The sequence below is a fragment of the Mchenga conophoros genome, linkage group LG2 (assembly GCF_057382185.1).
Source record: "Mchenga conophoros isolate Kocher_MC1m ecotype Shallow Benthic linkage group LG2, M_conophoros_male_GT1.1, whole genome shotgun sequence".
Lineage (NCBI taxonomy): Eukaryota > Metazoa > Chordata > Actinopteri > Cichliformes > Cichlidae > Mchenga > Mchenga conophoros.
The window spans coordinates 25,439,611-25,466,082 of NC_140527.1; the positions used below are offsets into that span (position 1 = coordinate 25,439,611).

The following is a 26,472-nucleotide window of genomic DNA, read 5'->3' on the forward strand; positions in this document are numbered from 1 at the left end:
CCTCACGCTAACTTGCTGATGAATTTGAAATTTGCAGTATGAGCACAGTAAAAAGTTTTAGTAAAAATATTTGCTAGGAATTGTTCACCCTCAAGCTTTAATCCTGCTTTTCCTCACCTCCTATGATAACGTCTCACTTTTACTCCTTCGATTTTCCTTTTTCTTCCTCCACTCCTTTTTTCCCCCCCTTTCTTGGCCCTCCCTCCACTCTCCTTCCTCACCGTAGATCAGTCTTTTGTGGACTCTAGCAAGTACTCATCAGCCAGCTCTCTGCAGGGCCTGGCCTTCTCCTGAAGTATGTTACTCCTCGCTTTCATTTTTCTCTTTCTCTGTTTTGGCTTTCCACTCCACGCTATCCCAGACCGCTCATTTGCACCATCCTGCCCTGCCCTTCCTTCTCGTTTCTGTTTTTATTTGTCACTCTTGACTTGTCAGATAGTCATCATGCTACCCCATATGTGTTATATTTCCTGTTTTCACTTCCTGCTTCCTGCCCGTCCTCTAGTTGGTGCGTCTGCGGGGGGAGGGTGTGAAGGGAGGTCGTTATGCCACCACGGGTCACTCTGTTCTCTCATTTCCATCGAATGCGGCACGGGGTCTGTTCGTCTGGGCAGGATGTTGTATGGTGCTGAGATCCTGAGAGAGAGAAATGATGGATGGGAATCTTTATCAGAGCCCCAAGCTAAGCACTTCCTCACTTCCTTCGTCGGCGTTGATGAGCTCTGACCACTGTGACCTAAGGGCCAATGGCCACTATGCTCTGATCACACTGACACGCGCACACACACACACACACACATGCACACACCATTCTGTTAATCCCAACAAGTGGGAGACACTTAGGAAATAACCTGGGAATTAGTGGATTGAAGAGTGGGGGAAATCAATAAGGAGCCAATATGTTATATGAAAAATTTATATCTGTGATGGTTTCTGTGTAAGAAAAAAAAACAGGATAGAGGGAAGGAGTGATGGGGGGAGGTGGCTTGTGGGGAGGCGGAGGTGCAATAGTTGGTGCTATACGGAGGTAAAGATGTGAGTATATCTCATGGATTTCATTTCCATGTTTGAGCCTAATTTTCATCACCTCTGTCATTCCACATCAGTTCATACTCTCCCCACCCTCTCGTTTGAGTCATTCTCCATAATGCACATAATAGGCTTGCACCATGTAGCTGTTAACAATTAACAGCGGCAGCTCTTGCATGAAGCTGTTTAGGAGGCCTGTGAGAAGCTGAACAATGTTGTCGATGCGCGGATAAGTCAGCGGCAGCGGCGGAGGGAAATGTTTTGATTCCTGGGGCCTCGGAATGAAGAGATAATGAGGGAGAGTCGTCTTTGTTCGCCAGATGCTGGAGCACATTGCTGTTATGTGACTGTTGTGATGACAGATGAAACCCAGCAATCACATGACTGACCTTTCTCTCTCTTTCTTTACCCCTCAATCTCCCATTCACTCCTTCTACCTCCCCCTCTTTTCCCACAAAGCAGCGATTCCCGGGATGATCGTTCCACCCATGTAGAGGATCTGGGATAGCTGGAGATTTGGGAATGTTGAGAGGAAAAAAAAGACAGTCTGGTGAGTCTCTGTTATGCTCCAGAGCTAAAGTGAAGGAAGTCAAGATAAAGACGCAGGACTCTGTTAAACTCAGGCCTTTCCATTGGGATTTCATCTGAAGGCGATAGGAGAGAAAGAAAAAGGGGACAATATGAACCTTTTGTGATGTTATTTCCCTCTTGGTTGAAATAGTGTAGCTTCTCTGACACCATGTTGGATGGAGTGTATAGAGACTGATAGTTTGCCCACAGTGTGACACTGACCTCATGAAAAGAGCATTTATTTATCTTTGTGTTTATGCCTGTAAGGTTTGGGTTTGATTACTGGAGGCCCCCACGCCGCCTTGCAATCCATAACTCGCACAAACAACAGCGAAGTGTTGGTTTGGCCATGAAGTTTACAATAACTTCAGTCACAAACAAAGGAGCTTTCCTTACTGTTTCCGCCTCTCTAAAACCGCAGAGCGACACAGTGGCCAAATGGAGAAGGGAAAAAAAAGTTCAGCAACACAGAAAAAAATAGAAAATCAACCATTGATTTTGCTGCTAATTTTCCAATAAATCTTAAAAATTGTCTAGCAAAACTGCCCCAAGCTGTTTAAACATCACGCCTTGCTTTTATTTTATTTTATTTTTTTAAATCTCTCTCTCTCTCATTTTGGTTGGTTTGTTTGAATTTTAATAAAACTGTGAGGATAGAGCTGTTTGCAATATGCTTTTTCTGCTTGACATGTGAAGACAAGGTGACGATGAGAATTTAGCCAAAACTGACGAGGTTTTTAGTGAAGACTTGAAAAGCCAGAGGATGTGTGTGCGTCCAGCCAGCACTGTAACTGAAGGAGCCTAGCAAATATCAAATTAGAATAAATGCGTGATATATGTGATATATTTTTGTATATATAAAAAAAATGTTCATTTTGGGGTTTTTTTCACTTCTTTACTCTTTTTTTTGCGATAGCTCTAGTTTGAAATGTAAACATTAAATGTCTTAAGGCAGCTTCTCAGTACAGAAGATAGATTTACTGCGTCTTGTCAATATCTCATTTGCTAAACATGAGAAACATGGGTTTGGATACAAAAAGGGGATCCCTGTAAAATACCCTATAAATAATGTATTTATCCCTTGTATTTGTACATTGACTCTCACCCTCGTTTAGTTGTGTTGTGTAAGTTTAATACAGTAAGTGAACACTTTTCGCAGTGTTTCGTTTCATTATTTGCTGTTGTCTCTCACTATTTAAATGTGACTTTTTTTTAAAATCTTTGTTCCTTTTTGTTTTTTGTATGTTGTTTTGCATCAGTATGCCATGCTTCTGTTTGTTGATTCAAAACATGCCATTGTCTATTTTTGTATTATTTGTAAGTTAATAAAAAAATCTTTTTTTTTTCCTTATGAAAATGTTTATTGTACGGCAAAAAAAGTAGCATCCTATTCAGAGTATTTCGTTGAAGTAGATTTTTTAAGAATATAAACACACATTAATATATACTGTAAATCTATATCTTTTTGTTTGAACTCTGAGGCTTTCAGATTGATACTGTTCTTGAACTGATAATATGCATGGGTTCTTCTCTTGAGTGACTCTTTCTTTATGTGTGTGGAAAACCAAGAGAACAAACAAATTGCTCTGTTTTTCTTTCTTTGTGTTCCTCTTTTTTGCCTCCCTCCTCTTCCTCCTCCTCCTCTGTTCTTCCCTATGTTATTTATGCCTGCTTACATACTGTATCTATATACTCTTTCTTTTATTTCTGTCACTGTAATCTTTACCAGCAGTCTAGATGCCTTAACAATGCAAACCCATTCTTCATTCAATCATGTGTACAGTTTTTCTACCCTCACCACAATTGTCTGTTGCCACAGAGGAATTCATGAGAACTTGGGGACAAAGCACAAACCCACTCTGTTTGGTGGTAAAGCCAGACTAGAATACAAAGAGCCATAATTCAACAATCACACACACACCCCGATGTACTATAATACTGCAGCAATGGCACGCTTTGAAGGACAAGTTGGAGCGGCCTTTCTCAGCTGTGCTTCCTGCACGTTCGGAGAAACACTTTTTGTAGCAATTATGTAGCTTTTTTTTAATGATTTTGGCAGCATGATAGTGACATTTCTCATCAACCACAGGATCACAACAGTACGACAGCACATGGCTGTTTTTATTGTAGTACAGAGGGGCGCACAGTGAAGACAAGCGCTGCCACAGCACAATTTTAATCTCTACACAGAGTCGTAGGTCTGACTCCAGTATCCGACAGTCAACCCAGCCCCCAGTCCTTCACCGTCTGTATTGGCCTTTGGACAATACAGCTTCATTTCAAGCTAAACAAGACTAAAAAGAACACGTGATGAACCACAAAAGGGAGCTCCTTGGCCCATCAGACATTTCTGTAGTCTTTTTTTTTTCTTTTTTTTCGTGTCTGCCGTGTGTCTTCAAGCTGTTGCTGGACAGAGAATAGGGCTTTTTCTCTCTCTGCTTTTTCTTTTCTAGAGCCTGGTTTTGTTAAGGGGGTAGAAAGGACAGTTTTAACAGAGGCGCCTGCTGACAGACGAGTGTTTTTCAGGCACTTGTGTGCCTGTGCCGGTCTGGGCCAGGGCGGGAGGGGCCGCAGCATATCTGTTTCAAATGAACTACAGAGGTCTGTTGTCATACAATGGCATCTTTGTAAGCAAAAGTTCCATCCCAAATATGAGTATCAGTAATGGGTGACAAAGTTTTTGTATTTAGGTAACAAACAACAAAAAAAGAAGAAGATGCAAACCAAATAGCTGGTGTCTATTTTTTCCTCTGTTTGTCTTTGACTGCAAATACACTGAACAGCTCTATGATATAAGGGAAGAAAAAAAATCTACTGTATAGATTGTTATTGTTTTTGATGAAAATTGAGCTGTAAGATAACTTTTGGAATCTCACAATGTTGAATTAAAGTTACCTCTTGTCTGTGACTTTGTCAGGTGTCCTTTTATTTCAAAATATGCCTCATTCCTGATTTATTTTATGTTACCGGTTTTCTCTGGGCTTTTTTTTTTTTTCACTGAAAATGCCTTCTCCAATTAGCTGACAGGCAGCTGACTAAGAATAGAGGAGGAACGGCTACGGCTTATTCCACAGGTCAGAAACAGGCCTGCATCCTTTCCCCTGCTCGGCTCCTTTCTCTAATGAATCTAATTCATTAATGCATTACTGATGGCATGGTGAACATGGTTAGCCTGACAAGTTTCCTCCTAAACATATTAGTTAATGATGATTCCAAGGTTATTAATTGCAAAGGCACCAGCCCACCATAATTGAGTCATCATTTGCATACCCGGTCATCAGCAGAAAATTAATTTCTTTTTTATTTTTTGCATATCTAATTTAGAAGGCTGCGATTGGATTAGCTCGTGAAAACAGCGGATCCCAGGATTCTGCTGACCTCAAAGTATTCCAGGGTCTCCTCGGTAACTGGAGGCTTCCGCAACACCAAGGGGCGGTGAGGGGGGAAAGCAAGACGACCTGGAAGTACTGATGAAATAAGGGCTCGTAAACACTGCGTGCGCTTGTGAGTGTTTGCCTCCCTAATTGCCTAAAGGTTCATAACAACACACAGTCTTTTTTTCCTCTCTCTACTAAGTCTAATAACAGAGTTGATAGTTTGCTGACAAACAGTAAAGTGGGTGGCGGCGTGCATGATTTAGCAGTAAGAGGTGGGATATTGAATTATGGAGGTTGCACACTTAGTCCCGAGGAAAATGAATCCTGGAGCCTAATGTTTTTGATTAGCAAGCCGAGCACCAATGCCGCGTTGCACCGAGGGATTCGGCTTCCCCTAAATGTAGCTTGCAGTGCAGCACATATACACACCTACACACACTGAAACACGCACACACTCATAAATCATAAATACACATAGACAAAAGGTGAACGCATTTTGCTCTTTATTTCCAGCTGCGTTTCAGGCCCCAGATAGACTGGTCAGTGTGGGAGGAGGACAATAGGAGTGGGAGGCCGAGGGCAGCGTGGAGCCAGCAGACCTCAGCCCTCTGGAGACGTAACATTAAAGACGCTATTCCTGGAGAACTACTCCACTGGATAGAGCCGGCAGAGCCCTCGCACATCAAGAGAGGTGCTGTTCAGGAGCTTCTGTGCTACTAGTACCCTAATGAAATATATTAATGCACACATTCCTCGCTCTCCTACTCCACCTCCTTCTTTTTTCTCATTCTCCTCCCTGCATGGACACATGAAGGGAGGAAGAGCGGAGAGATGTATTTGAAAGAAAAACAGGAGTCCCCATGGGGATCTCGGATAAAGAAGAGGAAAGGAAAGAAATAGAAAGGAGAGAGGATGTGAGTGTGTGTGTAGGGGGATATTCAGAATGGAGGCAAGGCTTAGACAGCGAACAAAACACAAGGAGAGGAGGGATGAATATTAATAATATTCTGTGTTGGAAAATAGTCACAATGGACATCATTGAAAGACGCAGAGAGGCAACGGGAAGCGAGAGCCATCCCCGGCCTTACTTACTGAGCGTGTGCGCACCTTCCTGCATGCGCACGAACACGCCTGCCATATTTGAGCACACCTCGAACAAGTGTGTACTCACAGTCGGGTTTTGCGCGCCCGCTTGCGAGGGTGTGTGGTCGTTTCCCACAGTAATTATCCCGATGACTGTGGGTGTCTGTCTATGATCTGTGTGGTACCTGTCAGAGGGAGCCCAGCAGAGCCCGTGCTTTATATTCCCTGTAATTGCTGCTGCTAATTTACTGTGCGTTGGCCTAATGAGTAGGGAGGTGAGGGGCTGGGGTATGTAATGGATGTTAGAGAGATAGAGATAGAGAGATGGATTTCACCACTGGCGGCACACAGAGAGGGAAGAGGGGAGGAGGCCGGCGAACTGTGTGTGTTAAGCAAGCATGTAGAACACTTATCTTTATTGTTCTACTAAAATGAAAAAAAAAAAAAACCAAAAAACCAAAACAAAAGATAAGCTATTTGCCCCTCCAACACCACCACCACCCTCCTCCTCCTGCTTTCCCTCTCCCTCTTTCTCCCCCCTCCAGCTGACAGTACAGTGGCGACTACAGCGAGCGCATTAGACGAGCTTTTTGTTATGTTGATTAATGATAAAAGCAAATCCATAAATAATATAGATTATTTATTCCATTTATTCACATGCTAATTAGAGCTAGAAACAGATACCTCAGAGAGATGGCCCTTTTTTTTTTGTACACCCCCCTCATCTGTTCCAGTGCAGTCAGATAGATAGACCAGCTGACATTCACCCACACGCATAGACAGTCACACGTTAATGTCATTCACACTTTGAAGCACCAATGGTATCTTGTGATGGGGACACGTCCACCCTTCATTTCTCCCTAATGAGGTCATGATAGAGGCCAGCGGTTTCGGCACGCCACACACACCCCTCTGTTTTTCCAGGCGCACACATTTGGCGAGCGCTGGATTGACAGGGTCGTCTTTGATTGATGCACCGTGGTTCTTCCACATGTTCTACAGCTCACTCATTTAATTATGTTTCCTAAGCATCATTAAGTACCATTATATTCTATCATATTGTAATGAGAGAGGTGGCCAGTCACAGGACAAGCTAATTGGTGATTAATGTTGTGTATCAGTGAGAGACGAACGCAAGATTGGCCGTTTAATGACAAAACACTGTATTTAAGTGCTGAATGTGTAAAAAAACACAAACAGAGAGGGGAAATTAGAGAGAGTGTGATTGAAATCAAAACAGATATGGCCTCTTAGAGGTCTAATCTCTCACCTTTCCCTTCACACACACTCAAACACACACCTCCCTCCCTTCCCTCCTACCTTAAACACACACAAACTTCCTGCATTATTCTGAATTGTTCACCTCTTAGCTGCATTAAGGACACTTACTCAGGTAATGCTGGAGCCTGTCTCTGCAGACATAACTTACCTGCTCCTTGAGATTAACCGCTAACTCAGTATTGATGCACTGGCTGCATCACAGGTACACACACACACACACACCCAGCACACAGATACAAACATCCTCATCTGGTATTGATACGCCGCGCGGCTGTAGGTGTTTCCATTTAAGGTCAGTCGATTGCCTTAAGTATGTAATGTTAGGAGGGGGGTCCGTAAACATGTCAAATTAGCAGTAATGAATGACCAGGCACTGGCAGGGGGAACTGTCAGGGTGCACGGCCAGGACAATACATTACCCTGAGTTATCCTAGTCTGTCCTCATTGTAACACACCCACAGTGACTGAGCAGACACGGGGTGTAAACTAGTGGGACCCATTCAGCGGTCACACACTCCACTTTAATGGTCCGTGTGGCTGATTGGTGCCCAGGAGATGAAAAAGACTCGAAACAAGAAGTAGACACGTCACCAGAGCACGGAAAGTTCAGGGTAAAATATTCTCAAAGCAAAGTTTAAAGATTGATGGACACAACCAGGAAGGTAGAAGGGGAAAAATGTATGAAAATAGATAGAGAGATAGATAGAGGACTAAGCTAGAGGGAGAGAAAACAAACTGTGGTATTTATTTTTTCTTCTCAGTGTTGAAACAGGAAAAGGACCTCTGGTTTAATAAACCATGAATCCTTTCACAGAGGGTTTGTATGTTATTCTTCGGAGGAACAGATACGTGAGGAGGAGAGGAGAGCGAAAGAGAAGCAGGGAGCAGCAGGGGGGGAAAAAGAGAAAAAAAAAGATGCTCTGCAGCCATATGAAATTTGCTCTCCCCACTTTACCAACACACACACTTATACATCCACTCTTCAGCCCACTTCCAGGCTGTATGTTAGTTTTGGGTAAGAAGTGTGGGATGAGGAGGGAGGGATACACATCCTTTCCCCCTCCTCCTCCTCGGACTGGAACTGAAGAAGCATAAATGAGAAGTAGAAGATATACTTTCCATCTGTAAACACTCAAATTCCTCTCTCTTCTTCCTCTCTGCATTGTGAAAACGACCTTCTAACATATCCTGTCCACACGGAAAATCATCTGTTCACCACAGGAAAGCGCTCGCATCAGTATGTGGCACATACGCACAACGAGACTGTCCACTTTAATTTCTGAGCTTGTCCCAACTATATGCACAGTACTGTGGCAATGGTGATAAATAAACATGTACACAAGCGTGAACCTACTGTTTCTGTATGTTGTCTCCTCGCCTCCCACACTCCTCTCCACGTCTTCTCTCTCTCTCTCCCTCCCCTTCCTGTAACAAAGGTTACATTGATCATGTTTCTAAAAGAGTCTCTGTATTTCCACATGGCCCAGCCTCTGATATGTTTTTCTTGGCAGGTCCGACTTCTACTTTTGTCATTCACTCAGCATATTTTAACAAATTAGAAACATTAGAAACCGGGATCGCGGCAATGTTTTGGTTTGGTTTCGAAACTCTTACAGTCCCCACAATTATATTTCAAAACACGGGCGAATTGTTTGACAGCCTGAGCGGAATAAAACCCCTAAAACAACTTATTCATTAGAAACACATGCTCTCGCAATTACAGCTTAGCATTATGTTAATGTGTGTTTGCACTGGTTCATTTGTTGTCGTGTGAAAGGCTACGTCGCCAGAGTGCGAGCTCGGGTTCGAATGTGTGCCTGCTTACACGCGCGTGCCCTCTTGCGCGGTTGCGTGCCGCATGTGTGTGCGTGCGCGTGTTTAAGGGACAAAGGGACACAGTGCTCCACATAACAGCATTACAGATGGCTGTTGTGAGTGGTTGTGACAGTGAAAGCGAGTGAGTTCCCACTCCATACAGATGTACTCTGAGTGACCTTACAAACACAGTGGAACTAAAACAGGCCCCCTACCTCTCGCTCTCACTCTGGCACACACTGTCAATTCTCACTCAGCCCTTGCGGGGCACTAAAAGTTGTTTCCTGAGCCAGGAATACATCAAGGGCCAAGAATATATAAGCAGGGAGCAGGAGAGATGCATAGCTAGGGTCCAGGAAAGCATAACTTGGACTAAGTAAATATTGGACTGAAGGATTAGTAGCTTTTGCCACCTATAAAAGCAAGGCTGCTATGCCAGGGGAAGTTAACGACCACACGCTCTGACTTTACCGTGGATTGTTTTACCAAGGAGCTGCTGTGGACAAAGAGGACATTTCAACAAGATCACGTTATGGAGGAAAAGAGGAAAACGAGAAATGACTTAAACAATTGCCCCCTTCCTTTCACTGACTTTGAGACAATTCAAAAACGACTCGAGTCAGGAGAGGGGTGATCTTTATGTTTCACTTTGTGAAAAGCCCAGGCCCACCACTGTTGCTGCTACTTTTAATTTTCTTTTGGATCCTCCTCTCAAGTAAGAGAAAAATGCTTAACTATTTCTAATATCTCAAAATTGTATAGCAACATTATTTGCAATGATTACAACAGGTATATGTAAAAGTTAAAATGGTGCTTTTCCATTTTTAATGTGTGTTCAGAGGTCTTGTGGAATACTTCTACATATTGGTTGGGAAAAAAAAAAATATATATATATATATAATTTGGTATTTTTTGACAGAGCTGCTTAAACTTTGATAAATTCCCAAGCTTCTCAAATGTGAAAATGAAAACATCAAAAATCAGGGGATGTGTAGAAAGAAGGCTGCTTACCAGATTTAGCTAGCTCCTTGAGGCTACATTCAGATCGGTTAACACTCACTCGTCGTCTCTGGTTTCTTCCGTGTTTTGGGAACATCTCCCAGTGCCCTTTCATTTTGCTCTTTCTTCTGGAAAACTCGCTCAGTTTGCATGACCCCTCAAACTCTATTATGAACAGACCGTTTAGATTCAAAACAAAATAGCTTGCAATCTTAGCTTTTATTTTCACCACTTTCTCTCCTTGCAGCAAAGACAGCAAAGATTAAAGAGCAAGATTTTAAAACACCAAAATAAATAATGGAGTTGTCTAATGTTTGAAACAGGGAGTTGCAGTCTTTGGTAAAGTTGGAAAGAGTTTTCTAAAATAAAAACTTTTTTTAAAGAAAGAAAAAAATGCAGCTACCACTAAAATATTAAAACAAACAGTTATCCTGAGACATGGACAAACAGCACTGGTATCAGGTACTACGACCAACTTTAAAACTTGTTTTTTTAAGATAGAAAATTTATTTTACTTACCCAGACTGCACCCTCCATCACCATAATGTCAGCGTTACAGAATAAAGCACAGCGCAGCAACTTGCTGTATATATATACTGTGTGGGTTGAGGTAGCCACTATGTAGCGGAGACGTGTGTTTGTTCACTGGGAAGAGGTCATTTAGCTTTGCCTATGTTCTACCTCTTTGTGTGACCCACATAGCGAGAGATTCGGTAGTGCTAATGTAGCTTGCTTGTTGGCAAGAAGTCAAGGCTGCGTTGCTTGCCTCCGCTTTTCTGACCCCACCCAGGATGCAATGGGGTAGCTTGGAGATTGTTTGGGGCATGAGTAGTGTAGGTGGATAACGTAATGCCAAAAACTATGGCGTTATTTTTGTGCCACTATTCTGAGCGCGCGTAAAAAAAAGTTTGCAGGTGTAAGTGTTGCATTTTGAGGAGAAATTTATTTTGAGCAAAGAAAAGCTGAATATGAGTGAACAAAATTCATTCCTGCATGCAGAAAATGTTTTTCAGTGTTTGCTATTATCCATACACACACACAATAGCAGCCCCTCTCGCTCAGTTTTTATATTTGCGCTCGCCCGCAATGTGTTGCTCGCGCTCTCAACATTTCTGCCCATGCGCGCTCAACTCTTTATGTATACCGTTATATTTGTGCCACAAAACCAGCCAATCACAGACTGACTGAAAAATCTGATTGGCTGTTTTGGTCTCCAATCAGCTCGAAATGACGAAATGCAATATCCCAGAATCCATTTCGTCCAAAACTCAAACAAGGCAGTGGCGGAGGAACACAGAGTGGCAGAGTTTGAAATATTACTCTTTCTGGGTCACAAAATAAACTTTTCAGATATTTTCATGCGAGAGTGGTGCTGTGTAAACTTCTAATATCTGCTTGATTCATCAAGACATCACATAAGTGCTCTAACATTTTCAGAGATGCCTGTTACCCACCAGCTGACCGGGTGGTCACTGGTGGGTCACTTTATTCTATTTAGTAGGAAATAGAAATGCTTGATACATTTTAAAACATACAATAGACCACGGTTTGGGCGAGATACAAGTGCGTCTTACGAACATTGCTTGGAGTGCAGTAGGACGTGGCTAAAGCAGCGGTAAGCTACATCGATGCTACATCTTTTCAGCGAGAAAACAAAGTTCATGCTACTTAATGTCAGCTCATTAAGACAGAGAACAACCAGTGATTAGTGACGTTACCCTGATGTCTTACTGCTGAGAACGCTACATTAATGCTAGAGTCGCTGTGTGTGTGGGTCACCCAGAGACAGTTGGAACATAGAGCACTGCTAAGCAAACAAGAAACGACCTCTTCTCAATTGGTAAGCACATATTTCTGCTCATAGCGGCTACCACTACCCACACAGCAGTTATATTTCAGCATTACATCACTCTGCTGTCTGGGTAGTGTACCTTTATCAGTTAAATCTCTTCACACATCACTGATCCCCTTGATTACACCTTGTAGATTTTTATTTTTTTTTGGGGGGGGGGGGCTTTTTCACACCGGAAAAGTCACTATCACAATATTTCACCAAAATCGTTTCACGTATGTCTTAAATTAGGTGTTCCTAGCCTTAACACAGCTAAATCAAACACTAAACCGTTGGTGGTTGAATTCTTCATAGGTATAGAGAGGGACAGAATTATTAGACCCCTTATGTAATTTAAAGTTTCTGTCAAAAATCTTTCCAAATGCTTTTTTAACAGCGCAAGGGAATTTCAACATAACACTCCTAAACATACTATGAGCAGTGATGTGCTTTAACTTTGTAATGCTCATACCTTGTAAAATCATGTTAAAACAGAGGTTTATCTTCCAATTTACACACAGTGTAAAAATTCCAGCAAGAGTTTGAGCTGTAACATGAGAAAGCAAGAAATCAGATTAGACTTCAGAAAAAGAATTGTTGATGCTCTCCAAGCAGGAGATGGATGTACAAAGTTATCGCAGCGAGTGTCAAGAACTGGAGTTAGAAGCCACACAGTATTCTGTACTGTGTGGCTTCTCACTTCTCACTCCTCACTCAAACCTGAGGTAGGAAGTGAAAGATTTCAAAGACTGTGGAACAAAAGCTAGTGAAGGATATATCTAAAGACTCCATAACAAGTGCCAAGGCACTAGTGAATGACTTAGCCAAGCTGGGAACTGTCTCAAAGAAGGCAATTACTAGAAGCGTGCACACCAATGCACTGAGAGGTTGCACCCTAATAAATATTTTAACTTTTGCAGAAAAGACACTTTCAGGCCGATTGAAGTATGCTAAGGACAACCCGGAGAATCATTATGGATGCTGGAATTGTGTCCTCTGGTCAGATGAGACAAAACTACAACTTTTTGTGCCACAGAGTTGCTGCTTATGTTTGGAAAAAGAAGGGAGTGACGTACAACCCAAAAACACCATCCCCACCGTGGAACACGGTGGTGGGAGTATTATGCTGTGGGGATGCTTCTGTCCATCTGGAACTGGAAATCTCAACAAGGTGGAAGGAATCATGACGGAGAAGGATGTGTGAAGTTTTTTAAAGAAAAACTCAAGCAGGCAGTAGAAAAACTTGTTGATCTCAGTGCTGCAAAAAAAATTGAAAACTGGTAAGTATCTATTGGAAAGGGCATAAGAGAGAACCCATCAGAATTCTTAAGTTAAGGCTTGCTTTGTGTATTGTCCTTGCATATTTTGTTTATATTTATTTGGTTACTCATTCTTGTCTCTTATTCTAGTACCAGGAGTACTTGCATCCATCTGATGTTCTTTACCTTCATCTAATTGTCTTCTCCGTGTATATAAGTTTTTCCCCCCATGTCCTCTGTGAGATCATCTAATCTTTCCATGTACTTGCCCCTGTTTTGTCTCCTGGTTTTTGCCTCTGCTTGCTCTTTTTGGTTTTGCTTGCCAAATGAAACTGATCAGCCATGTCCCTTTCCATGTGCTTTTACTTCATACAAATTGCAAATTCTAACCTAGTCTGTAGAATTGTGCATTTGGGTGCACCCTGCTTGTCATCACTGGCTGAAAATTAGTTGACAGCTACTTCCCTTGTGCTACATAATCAAAATGGTGATCATGCAGCATATGGAGCACTGCATATTTGGAAACAATTAGCACTCCATACTGAACCATCATGGATCTCATATTGTTCTAGGAGTGCAATGAAAAATGTCTGTTACAATTATGATTAGTCATGGCATATGGCTAAATACACTCAAGGGCCATTTAATGTGTATCTTCTTGAAGACTCTCCCAAGACAAGGATAAAATAAACAGTAAATGTAAGTAGAATGAGAAAAAAAAACGATCCCATACATCCCTTAGAGTTATGACTCTTGGTCTCCATCAAAGTACAAAAAGATACTTTTCCGACCCCCTGTAATTTCTGTGCAGTCCCTCATTGTGCCTCTCTGTTTTCTTTTTAAATACAAATATATTTTTAAAGGGTATGTCTTGGAGCACTCTTCTGCTTGCTGTGATGTTGAAGCTGATTTTGATTTTTTTTTTTTTTTTTTTTTTACTTTGCTTGCTCATTCTTTTATTCATCCTCTGAGCCAGCTCTTTTTCTGGTGGTGGATTGTGAAACAACAAGAATGTTTTTTATCTTCGTGCGGTCTCACCCGCAACATTTGTTTCCAATTTGACAGATTTTGGAACAGAAATTCTTGGGAGAGAAACTGAAGGTTGCATGATGGTTCAAAAATAAGCTCTTTGCAAAAGTCCTCCACCTATTCCTCAAATCTCCACCCCCACCCCCCTCTCATCAGCGCTCTAAGGCTCTCTCCACTTTACTTCCTGCAGCCCTTCTCTGCTTTCCTCTATTGGTTTAAGTCCAAACAAAGTCACCTCATCGTGTATTGTGGGAGAGATTGTAAAGTTTTCATCGAGTCCATGTGGAAGTGATTTGGCTGTAATCTCCAGTAATTGTGACTGTAACACAGAAACAAGCTGGAACAGATTGGCCTCATATTTTTTCTTCAGGGTCACTATGGGCTTATCTCAATATTTAGCGACTTGCCTGATTGAGTTATCATATCACATTTGCTGTTAAGAGCTGAGTGATGTCAACAAACGTAACTAGAGAGCGCAAGATGTTGCTTTAAATCACAGAGAGGAAGGTTCCTGTTTGAAGAAAGCACACACATCAATGTCAGCGTGACCCGCGGAGACCCGACTTTTTAAAATGCATGACATTTAAGAGCGTTGGTGGAGATGTGAAACAGAAATGCTGTTAAAAAAGGCACCATTACAGCATGACCTATCCTAGATCTGAACCCAGTTTCCCCCGACCCATGTCACACACACACACACACACACACGCACGCACGCACGCACACACACACACACACACACACACACACACACACACACACACACACACACACACACACACAGAGAAGTCAAGAGCACTCTGCTCAGTTGCTGCTGAGGTGCAAATGGTTTGCCTCTATGCATCATTGACCCAACGCTGCTCCTTCACCTACTCTCACTCCTCTGCCTGCTCCTTCTTGACTCTGTCCATCAGTGCTCCACCTCACTCACCCCTCTCTCTTCATATGCACTTTTTGTCTCCCGTGCCCTCTTCCTCCTCTTGTCTCTTTGTCCTCTGTTCATGGTACTTTTTTCTTTTTGCCATTTTTCCAACTCATGAATTGTTTTCTCTATGCTCCCTCATCTCAACGGCTCTCAGTCACACGTCCTGATGAATGAGTAATCTTGTTTCATTGTACTCAGCCATGCCTTGCCCGTGTTCGATAATGGCTCATTTGATTCTTTCCCACTAGCGTTTGGTGGATGGCAGAGACTGGGAGCTGGGAGCCGTGCAGTTATCATAAAGAGCATGTCAACTGTGAAGCCACAAAGCCTGCGAGTGATTAAAACCCTTCAACTCAGGGTTACTTCATCACAATCATTAGTCTTTTCTTGTCCTACCTTCTGGCTGTAAAACCCACACAGCCTAACCCTCCCCGTCCGTTAATAATATTCACTCAGCTTCTGATACATTAGCCAGTGAATGATAGGGCAAAGCCCTGGCCTAATTGCTTTTCTTCTTGTAAAGTCTCAATTCATTTTTGCTGAGATGTGTGCCTATAGTGTGCACACGTATGAGCCAACACACACGCACGCACAACCTGAAGCGCATACTTTCACACACTTGCACTTACACACAACCCCACCTTCCCACTGCTGTTTTATGATGGATGGGGCTGAGGATGCACGGGGGAAGGGGTGGGGGGATAGACTGTAAGGCTGCGTGTATGTGTGTGTGTCTCTGTGCACGAACAAGTGTGTGTGTTGGTTGGAAAGAAAGAAAAAAGGAGAGGGAAAGAGAGAGAGAAGCTGAGCTGAGGAGCTCTGATTAACGACACAGAGAAGAGGTCCCAGAGGAGTTGGGGGAAGAGCAAAACTATCTGGGGCCAGCTGAGAGAGAGAGAGAGAGAGAGAGAGTGTGTGTGTGTGTGTGTGTGTGTGTGTGTGTGTGTGTGTGCGCGTGTGTGTGTGTGAGAAAGATAGAGAGAGAGGGCACAAAAAACAGGTATAAAATGGGGGCGGGTGGGGGTGGTGGGGTTGAAGATGTTTTCTTTTCATGCCTTTCATTACAAGAGACTCACAAACACATGAAACTCTGCATATCCGTCATGATCATCTGCAAACCGGAGTATCAGCTTTATCCACTTTAGCCCCGCTGCTACCCGGTGCGTTCCTTCTCTCCTACCTACTAGATTCGACACCCACCCATCAGATTAAATCTTCTCACTTTACCTTACTTAGGATCCTGCAGCCCAGCGCCTCCGGCTTCTGTCCACACAGCTGTCAGAAGGAGAAACAGGGTGTGTGTTGCCAGAATACAGGCCATCACCTCTCTCTGATTGCACATGAGAGTAGAGGTAATGGGAGTGTAATAGCACCTTAAGTACCCTGCTCTCACTGACACTGGCTGTATAGCATTACCCCTTGGTCTGACTGTGCGGCAAAGTGTATGTGTGTGTGTTTGGTTGAGGGGGGGTGTATGCATTGGCATATGCACAAGTTTTTCTTCTGTCAATCTGCTTGTCTGCTGTGGATATGTGTGTGTGTGTGTGTGTGCGTCTCTGCTAACACAAGTCTGATCCAGGTTTGAGTGTGCTGTGTTTTCCCTGAGGGTCGTCTGAGCCGTAGCGATCAAAGAGAGAGATGGAGGTTAACTGACCAGACCCGAGAAGCTCCACAGAAGGACCGGAGGGACTCCTCTCTGTTAGCCCAGGTACCGATCATCTGACACATAAACACACACAATCAGTAGAGCGGTGAGTGTACAAGGGGGCAGTTTGAGCGATCCGGGGGGATTTTAAAAAAATCTGTAAGGCCCAAACTAACTTTGTCACTTCACTCACGCAGCCGTACCCTTTCACACAGTATCCATTACCTCAGATACGTTTGCTACAAAACATCAAATAGCTTTATCCCAACTCCTACCTCAGTTCTTTCACAGAGAGATGCCTTCCACTGATATGGAAGTCCTGTAAAGTGAGTATAAGGTATATAGCAGTGCTCCCTGGAGAAAAACTCAACGACTAGTCTTGTACTAGAAAGTTAGACTGTATTCCCGAGCAGCTCAAAGTGATGACTTGTGCTGAAGGACTAGGGAGTGGCACACTTCTGCTGGAAGTTAAGCTGGAAGTTGTGTTCTCGAAAAAAGAAAGAGGGAGAAGAAGAACAATCGCGTTCGTGTGCGCAAACGTGTGCAACCGTGCAAACGTGCGTTGGGTGTGGGCGTGTGCGCGTGCGCGTGTGTGTGCGTGTGTGCGCGTTTGTGTTTGTTTAAAAATGAATGAGAGATAACCATCACAGGCAGCTGCCGCAGTGAGGAGAGACGACTAGCACCAGCTATGCGGCAGAGAAGTTTCCGTGGAAATAACATCGGCTACTTGTTGATTCCACGGCTGCTTACATGTCTCGTACATTTTTATCGCAAGAAGGCAGATCCTTTAATTGCTCGCAGCACTACAGTTTAATGCTCTGCTCTACACAATTTAAAGTCCTGCATTTTCAAAGCATGCTGATAAAAGTGCAGAAGTGGTTGCAGCAAAATGCAATTGAGTATTAAAAATAAAGCACTCATTAAAGTCCTTTTCACACTGAAGTGATGCACTACTGAATTCCACATTGCAATGAACTGTAGTAACAGTATTGGTCTGTGTAATCAACACTGTTTATTCCGCTGTCCCACGCAAACAGAAATGATCAATAAGACAATAATGGGCCACACTGTTGGACTGGGTGGCATTTTTTCTTTATTGTGACGAATACAGACATTTCTTTGATTTAATTCTGACTAGTCAGTTTCACTGGTAAAATAAGGAACTATGTTTTCGTGTCAAAACAAAAGAAGTGTACAAAGTGTCATTTAAGTCGAAAATTCACCCACTGCTTCACTGGGTGAATGGGTTAAAGGACGTCTTTCTAACTTTCGAGACTTTTTTGAAGATCAGCGCACTAAACCTGTGGTGGCTCGTCATTTGCGACCTCTCGAAAACTCATAAGTGGATGTTTTTGAACCGTAGCGGTGAGTGAGAGGAAGGACGCTAGCATCAACTAGCTAGCCGGTCGTCACGGCAAAGCTACAAGAGCGTCTCTCAGCATGGGCCCGAAAAAAGTTCTGTCAGCCGAGGAAGGAGACGATATTAAGAAGTCGCTGGAGTTTATGACAGAGGAGATTTCTACTGTCAAACTGCAGCAGAAAGCCATCCTGGACCTGGTCGAGGAAGTTAAGGCTCTCCGCATCCAGAATGCCGAGAAGGATCGGCGGCTGGCGTACCTGGAGAACAGAGTGGCGGATTTGGAGCAGTACACCCGGATGAACGATGTTATCATCACGGGGCTTCGCATCAAACCCCGGTCATACGCCCGGGCGGTCGCCACTGACAATGTAGGAGGGCCAGGAGAGGAAGATGTCAACTCCACGGAGCATCAAGTGGTTACCTTTCTACGGTCCAAAGGTGTGGAAGTGGATTATAACAACATTGAGGCTTGCCACCCTCTACCCCGAAAAAATGACAGTGACAAACCAGCCATCATTGTGAGATTTGCAAACAGAAAACAGAAAACAGCACTGTTAAAACAAGGAAAGAAACTGAAAGGATCCGATGTCTTCATGAACGAACATCTGATAAAAAGAAATGCGGACATTGCCAGGAAAGCACGTTACTTGAAGAAACAGGGAAAAATTCAAAATACATGGACCACCAACTGCAAAGTATTCATTAAACTCAATGGAACACCGGAACAAGCCAAAGTGTTGGTCATCAGAAATATGGAAGAGCTGGACAAATACTGAGGTCAACTTACTCTGGAGGTATGAATACACATGTGACGTGACACACAACACAACACATGGCACAGTCCAAAAGAACTTCATCTGCATCCGGCAACAATATCAACATAACTCATTGGAATTCTCTTTATGATAATCTGGAACTGAGAACATTTCGATACACAGACCATAATGTTCTAGACTTAGAAAAGGATATAGACCCGGAAAATAATTTCTTCTACAACATCAGCTGTAACTGCTGCTACTTCACTGATGAACAGTTTAAGCACACCATCAACACGGAAAATAAATTATCAATAATCCATTTTAATAGCAGAAGTCTGTATGCCAACTTCAACAATATAAAGGAATATCTAAATGAGTTGACAAATCCATTTGGAATTATTGCCATTTCTGAAACATGGATCAATGCGGAGAAAGGAATGGACTTTGGACTGGAGGGATATGAAGTGAATTTTGTAAATAGAAGGAACAAGAGTGGAGGGGGAGTAGCTGTGTATGTGGATAAAAACCTAAACTACAAGGTGGTAGAAAGTATGACAACTGTAATTGACAATTTACTAGAATGTATAACAATTGAAATTTATAAGGAAAAAGAAAAAAATGTAATAATTAGCTGTATATATAGAACACCTGGCTCTAGTATTCAAGTATTTAATGACTTCATAGAGGAAATATTCTCTAAAACAAATCAAAAAGTTATGTTTATCTGTGGTGATTTTAATATTGACCTGTTGAATCCAAAAAAGCATAAAATGAGCGACGAATTCCTAAACACTATGTACAGTTTGAGTTTACATCCTAAAATAACCAGGCCTAGCAGAATTACACCACATTGTGCCACCTTATTTGACAATATTTTCACTAACAATATGGAAAACAACATTGTGAGCGGATTATTAATTAATGACATCAGTGATCACCTACCAGTTTTTGCAGTTTATGACACTAATTATAAGAAAAATCAGCATGAAGAACAACTGAGATACAGACGTGTAAGGACGGAAGAAACTATGACTGCATTTAAGAACGATCTATTAAATCAGGACTGGGACAATGTGTACAAAGAAGCTGATATTGATATTGCATATGGCATATTTTTAAGAATATTCATGGAGTTGTACGATAAAAACTGTCCAACAATAAAATACAACAGAAAGCACAAATATTCAGATAGACCATAGCTCACTAAGGGTTTACAAAATGCATGTAAAAAGAAAAATACACTCTATAGGGAATACCTAAAACAAAGAACAAAAGATGCTGAAAATAAATATAAAAAATACAAAAATAAGTTGACCAATATTATACGTGTATGTAGAAAGGAGTATTATAGTAAAATATTGAACAACAATAAACATAATATGAAAGGAATATGGGATGTTTTAAACGGTATCATTAAAAATAATTCTGGACAACAAAGTTATCCACAATACTTTATCGATAATGGCAATATTATGGAAAACACTGCTGATAAGGTCAACAGCTTTAATCATTATTTTGTAAATATTGGACCAAAACTGGCAGAACAAATTCCTGAGTCACTGCCATCAGTAGAATGTAGTGAAAACCTGATTGATAGGAACCCTAACTCAATGTTCCTCACATCAGTGGAGGAAAAAGAAATAATTGACATTGTACACATGTGTAAATATAAAACATCTACTGATTGTAATGATATTGACATGAAAATCGTCAAGAAGGTCATTGAAGGAATTGTAGGACCTCTAACATATATTTGCAACTTATCATTTCAGACGGGAAAAGTGCCAAACAAAATGAAAATAGCTAAAGTTGTGCCGCTGTATAAAACCGGGGATAAACGCCACTTCACAAATTACAGGCCTGTTTCTTTACTACCACAATTCTCCAAAATCCTAGAAAACCTGTTTAATAAACGATTAGACAAATTCTTAGATAAATATAAATTACTCTCTGACAGTCAATATGGATTCAGATCAAAAAGATCAACATCTCTGGCATTAATCGAATCAATTGAGGAGATTACGAATGCTATAGATCAGAAACAGTATGCAGCTGGAGTATTTCTGGATCTCAAGAAAGCATTCGACACAATCAATCATGACATATTAATTAATAAACTGGAACGGTATGGGATTAGGGGGGTTGTACTGCAATGGGTGAAAAATTATTTAAGTGACCGGAAACAATTTGTGAAGCTGGGTGTCCATTCCTCATCATGCTTGGACATTGCTTGTGGTGTTCCACAAGGCTCTGTACTGGGTCCAAAATTATTTATTATTTATATAAATGATATTTGTAAGGCATCTGATATATTAAAATTAGTATTATTTGCAGATGACACAAATATTTTTTGTTCTGGGGGGAATCTAAAGGAGCTGCTGGATACAATTACTTCAGAAATGTGCAAAATTAAAAAATGGTTTAACAGGAACAAACTATCGCTAAATCTAAGTAAAACTAAAATTATCTTATTTGGGAATTCCCTTAGAAATGCACAAGTGCAGATTCATGTAGATGGTGTGGAAATTGAAAGAGTACTTGAACATAAGTTTCTTGGTGTGATTATAGATGATAAATTAAACTGGAAGTCTCATATAAATCATATACATAACAAAATTTCAAGAAGTGTCTCAATCTTGAGTAAAGTAAAACACATTCTGGACCACAAATCACTCCACATTCTCTATTGTTCCCTGATTGCACCGTATTTGAATTACTGTGCAGAGGTTTGGGGCAATACTTAGAAATGTTCGCTATCATCAATCTTTATATTACAAAAAAGGGCCATAAGGATAATCCATAAAACTGGTTACAGAGATCATACAAATCCACTATTCTTAAAATCAAAAATTCTAAAATTCACAGATCTGGTTCATTTTCTCACAGCACAAATTATATATAAAGCAATAAATAACCTGCTTCCTGACAATATTTTAAAAATGTTTTCTAAAAGGGAACGGGGATACAATTTGAGGGGGGAATTAAATTTAAAACATCCTTGTATCCGTACAACATTAAAAAGTTTTTGCATCTCTGTGTGTGGAGTGAAGCTGTGGAACAGACTAAGTAAAGATATGAAGCAATGTCCAAGCATGGCGCAGTTTAAAAAGCGGTTTAAGGATATGGTTTTTACAGGGTACAGGGAAATGGTAGAGATTTGATAGGGTGTTCTTGTCTAATATTTTCATGTGTGTGCGCATGCACGGGTTTGTTGGTATGGGTATATATATATATATATATATATATATATATATATATATATATATATATATATATATATATATATATATATATATATAATTGTAGGCTGTGTATCCTTGAGGTGTTAATGGGGTTATTGAAAATGTGTATATGTGCGTATGTGTGTATATACGTATGTATGGATAGATAGAAACATATATGTGTATATATTTAAAAAAAAAATTACACATAACATATAATGTAATTGCAAGGAGGTATTTCTGTAGTCTATTGATACTAGATAGTGGAAAAGGGGTGGGATTAAATAAGCTTATGCTTCTTCCTGCTCCTTTTTGAACATGGACGTTATTTGGAGTTGTGGTTGCTCGTTTTCCTTTTGTTTGCTTTGTTCATTTGTCTCTTTTAATTCTATTTTTTTTTTATACTTTTTCAACATGTTCAAAATAAAGATTCAATCAATCAATCAATTCTGCTGATTTTTAAAATTTATTCTATTACATATGTGTATGCAGTTGGCATACACAATCAAATGATGGGGAAAAAAGCTACACAGATTTCAAGCCCAATGAGCCTGCATGTCATCACAGGAGCCACAGGAGATAACTTTTGCAACTGTGAAGGTGGCTACAGTCAGACAGAGATTACACTAATCTATTTTACATAGCACAAAAGCCAGGAGAAAACTTTTACTGTCTGAAAAAGAACATGAGATGAAGAATCCAGGCTAAGAACAGACATTTATGAATAAAGGTCAAAGATTTTTGGTCACACTAACAGAGGATCTGCTTGGCACAAATAAAAGGTGATATTTCTGGATAAGAACCTCTATCCATATCCATATATGTCAAAGAAGAAGCCACCTCAACACAAAAGATCAAAGATGCCTTATCCAAAGATGAAAATAGTCTTCAACAAATGCACTGTTTAACTCCATTTTAGACAACTCGTGCAAACGCTACAGTGGCCATGTTTGCTTTATAAGAAAATATATTAGTCAGCTGTATGACAGTAAAAATTAATATCTTAACTCTTAGAAAGAAAGAAATTTGCTTTGAAAACCATAGGCAAAGCAGAGAAGTTGTGATGGAAAGTATTGAGAGACAGATTAAAGTCTTTTCATGGAAAAGAAAAAAAATATATAAAATAATGCCAACAATAACGATGTGGTTTTCTTGAAACTAATTCAGATGTACTATAATGTATTTTCCAACAACACTCAGAGCCAAAAATGTACCTATTTCGTGCAGCCACATTCAAAGATGGGACTTTGTGTGGCTCGTTATGGGTGATGTGAAGAAGTCTCTCTCTCTCTGTGTCTGCAATTTACGAAGTTGCAGAGACACACACACAAAAAGTAAGTTGTGAAAAATAAGAATGAGAGAGAAATACTATGCTTGCTTTTACTTTCATGCCTCCTCATACCCTGTCAATTGCTCAGTAACGTGAGAACGGATGTGGGCTCGTCTGTTTCAGAAAGTTGTTCAAATTGCTGGATCTGGCACCACCTGCAGAAGCTGATGAACAGAGACCCGCCGAGTCTTTTGACTTGTGAATTTTAACATTTTCAAATAGATTGTTAGCCTCAATGTAATGCTTTTATGATTATATCTAAAAGTGCATTTAAAAGTGTGCTGCAACTTGAAATGTCTATATTCAGAAAAACATAGAAAAAATACCAAATTAATTTGCCCTTTACATATAAATAAAATTACTTTTCCAGCACTGCTGTGGCATAACCTGAATATTGCTGCCCCGTGCGGATTGCATATTAGCCGTATTTCCTGTATGTGAGGAATGGTCAACTGTCCTTTTCCTGGAATAAACAAAGTATATCCTTATCTTTCAAGTTAAACATGACCCTAATGGTGGCATTGGAAGCCAGGTTTTTTGAGTAGGTGATGGTAGTGTGTGTGAGAATTCCTGTGTGTATATGTGTACAAAGAGAGGGGGCGGGGGCCACAGGATCCCACTGCTGGGTAACATCTCTGTCAGGACGGCTTTGCTCCATCACCACCCCGCTTCCACGCACACACACACGCACCCTCCATCAGCACCCGCTCAGGGCTCATCAGTCGCAGTGGCGCACATGTGGCCGGAGTATTCCAAACAAAGGTTTATAAAGAGCTCAACTAAGACTGGCTGATGTGACAGTCAGAGTACTAATGATGCCTGGAGACCGCTAAATACGCCACTGACAGACCAACAGCCTGCATGCCACACACACACATATCACACACAAGTTTTCATTTTGGCATGCAGCAACAAACTTTTGCAATCACTATGGCAGGATGGAACACATGCTCACTGTGGCAAATACACAGATCCACACAAACCCATACAAACACACACACACACCTTGTGCCCAAGGGCATCTGTCCGCAGCCTAAGAGCTCCCAACTGTTGAGGAGAAACAGCTCAATTAGCTCAGTGAAGGAACTAACGAAACACATCTATCTGTGCACACACACACACACCATCCACCCACCCACACACACACACACTCGGAATCGCATTGATCCTTTCCCAGTCTGTGGCTCTAATTGGTGTGTTGATGATACTGTGAGAGTGTGAGATCCTTCAGGCATCTATAGAATGACTTCCAGCTCTTTATTTCTCATTTAAAGTTAAAAATACACCCACGAACCCTTCCAGTTACATGCTGCAAACTATATTCTCCCAAAAATTCCTTCTGAGAATCTTTTTCTTATTGCTGGGTTTAAATCTAATTTTTCTGGTATGCACTAATGCCATATCTGCGATCACAAAAAAACACACACAGTGCAGCCAAAAGAATCCATTCCAATGCCATAAATATCTAATGGCTTGATGACTTTGTTGCTCCCAGTAGATTGAACAGTTGTAAAAACCATCTATCCATTATGTGCATGTCCATTAAAATTACGCACGCAAATGCTCAATGAGCACCTTCGATTCAAATACACACCACCCACACCTACCGGCGTGCACACGTACACTGCTACGGTGAGTTATTGAGAGCAAATGGGGTAGAGTTATTTCCATAAAGGGTCTCAGTGGGTCTCAAAGATCTCTATTCCTGCCGACTGGGAGCGATTTAGCGCACCACTCTCTGGTATATTAGTAACTAAAGACGTCTGGGGACAAATCTGCTCTCTCTAAAACCCTATCCCTCCACTGTGACCTCTAGAGCATTCACAACTAGGACTGGGAGCCACTCTTCATCTTTTACCTTCTCTTTTCTGCTGACTATCAGTGTGTTTCCTCTTTCTTCTTGACTTTTACTTCTTGTTTTTGTTTTTTGTTTTTTTGTTTTTTGGGGGGGGGTTACTATCTTCTTCCCTTTTTGAGTGGAGAGTTTATTTTTTTTACCATTATATATATATATAATAAAAAAATATTTCTTTCTCTTTTTGCATTCCACTCATATTCAACCCTATTTTCCACATTTCTTCTCTCTCTCTTACATCTATCCCATCTCTCTCTCTCCATCTCCCCCTCCCTCCCTCCTTGGCCCCAGGGACGGACTGCTGATAGACTGTGTACACCAGCTGCCCAGGGGCTATTTTTAAGGAGCATTTGTCCTTCTCTTTCCCTCTGGAGACTGACTCAACCCAACAACATCTCGTCCGTGCACATTCACATGTGCACACAAACACACACAGGCATTAACACATGCACTCATTAGCCCATGAGCATGCATGCCCCACACTTTTTTCCTTTCGCACACATCCTCCGTCCAAGGGCATTCTGTAAATGTAGGGGCAGCTTGTAGAGCTGTAGCCTACTGCTTAACTGCACAGGAGCCCCGGCGCTCCCCAACCAGCCTCAGAGGGCTCATAAAGCTTCCCTCCTCCCAGGGCCTGGCTAATATTCTCCCTTGTTCTAACCCTGCCTTACAATAGTTTGTAAAACAATACTGTAAAACACTGTTGCCGACTATTGCGTCAGGCTGCTTTCATCACTAAACCCACAGCAGCCAATAGAAGCCCTTGAATAATGCATACAGGAAGTCGGAAGATTCAAGTTCCATGGCGCCTGGCGTACTGCAGCTTAACATTGCTGTTGTATGTCTTATTTGACCCTGCTGTCCTATCATTTATGCAAATGAAAAGTGATATTTAAAGCTGAAAAATACAGCAAAAATAGTAGTTGGGTCTGTAGTCACTGGAAGACGGCATGAATAATGTCATCAGTCTGCTTACTCCAAAAACAGTCCTAAAAAATCCAAAAATGATTTCAATTCCCATTTGTAACCTTGGTAATAATTGTAAAGGAATTTGTTAACAAGCTACTAAATCATGTTCAAAGCGTAAAATCTAGGCTGTGAACCT

At 41.4% G+C, this 26,472-nt stretch overlaps 2 protein-coding genes across 5 annotated transcripts in view; both read left to right on the forward strand.

Moving 5' to 3' along the window:
* The window catches only part of LOC146582025 (transcription factor COE1-like), a 55,558-nt gene extending 51,051 nt beyond the window's left edge, over window positions 1–4,507 (forward strand). The window contains exons 16-17 of one of the 4 annotated variants that reach the window (XM_085290011.1): window positions 227–295; window positions 1,489–4,507. In XM_085290011.1, coding sequence (XP_085146137.1) covers window positions 227–294 — 68 coding nt within the window. In that variant the 3' untranslated portion in view covers window position 295; window positions 1,489–4,507. The remainder of the gene's footprint in view (window positions 1–226; window positions 296–1,488) is intronic. The other 3 variants (XM_085290002.1, XM_085290019.1, XM_085290027.1) reach the window with 3 other exon arrangements.
* Window positions 4,508–18,167: 13,660 nt separating this feature from the next.
* LOC146582026 (uncharacterized) lies at window positions 18,168–21,154 on the forward strand. The gene has a single exon (XM_085290089.1). It carries the CDS (start codon window positions 18,284–18,286, stop codon window positions 18,977–18,979), a length of 696 nt encoding a protein of 231 aa, XP_085146215.1. The 5' UTR covers window positions 18,168–18,283; the 3' UTR covers window positions 18,980–21,154.
* Window positions 21,155–26,472: the final 5,318 nt, after the last annotated feature.

Excerpts from the sequence above, each read along its gene's own strand:
- LOC146582026 (XM_085290089.1), top strand. The coding sequence starts at position 18,284 with ATGGGCCCGAAAAAAGTTCTGTCAGCCGAGGAAGGAGACGATATTAAG.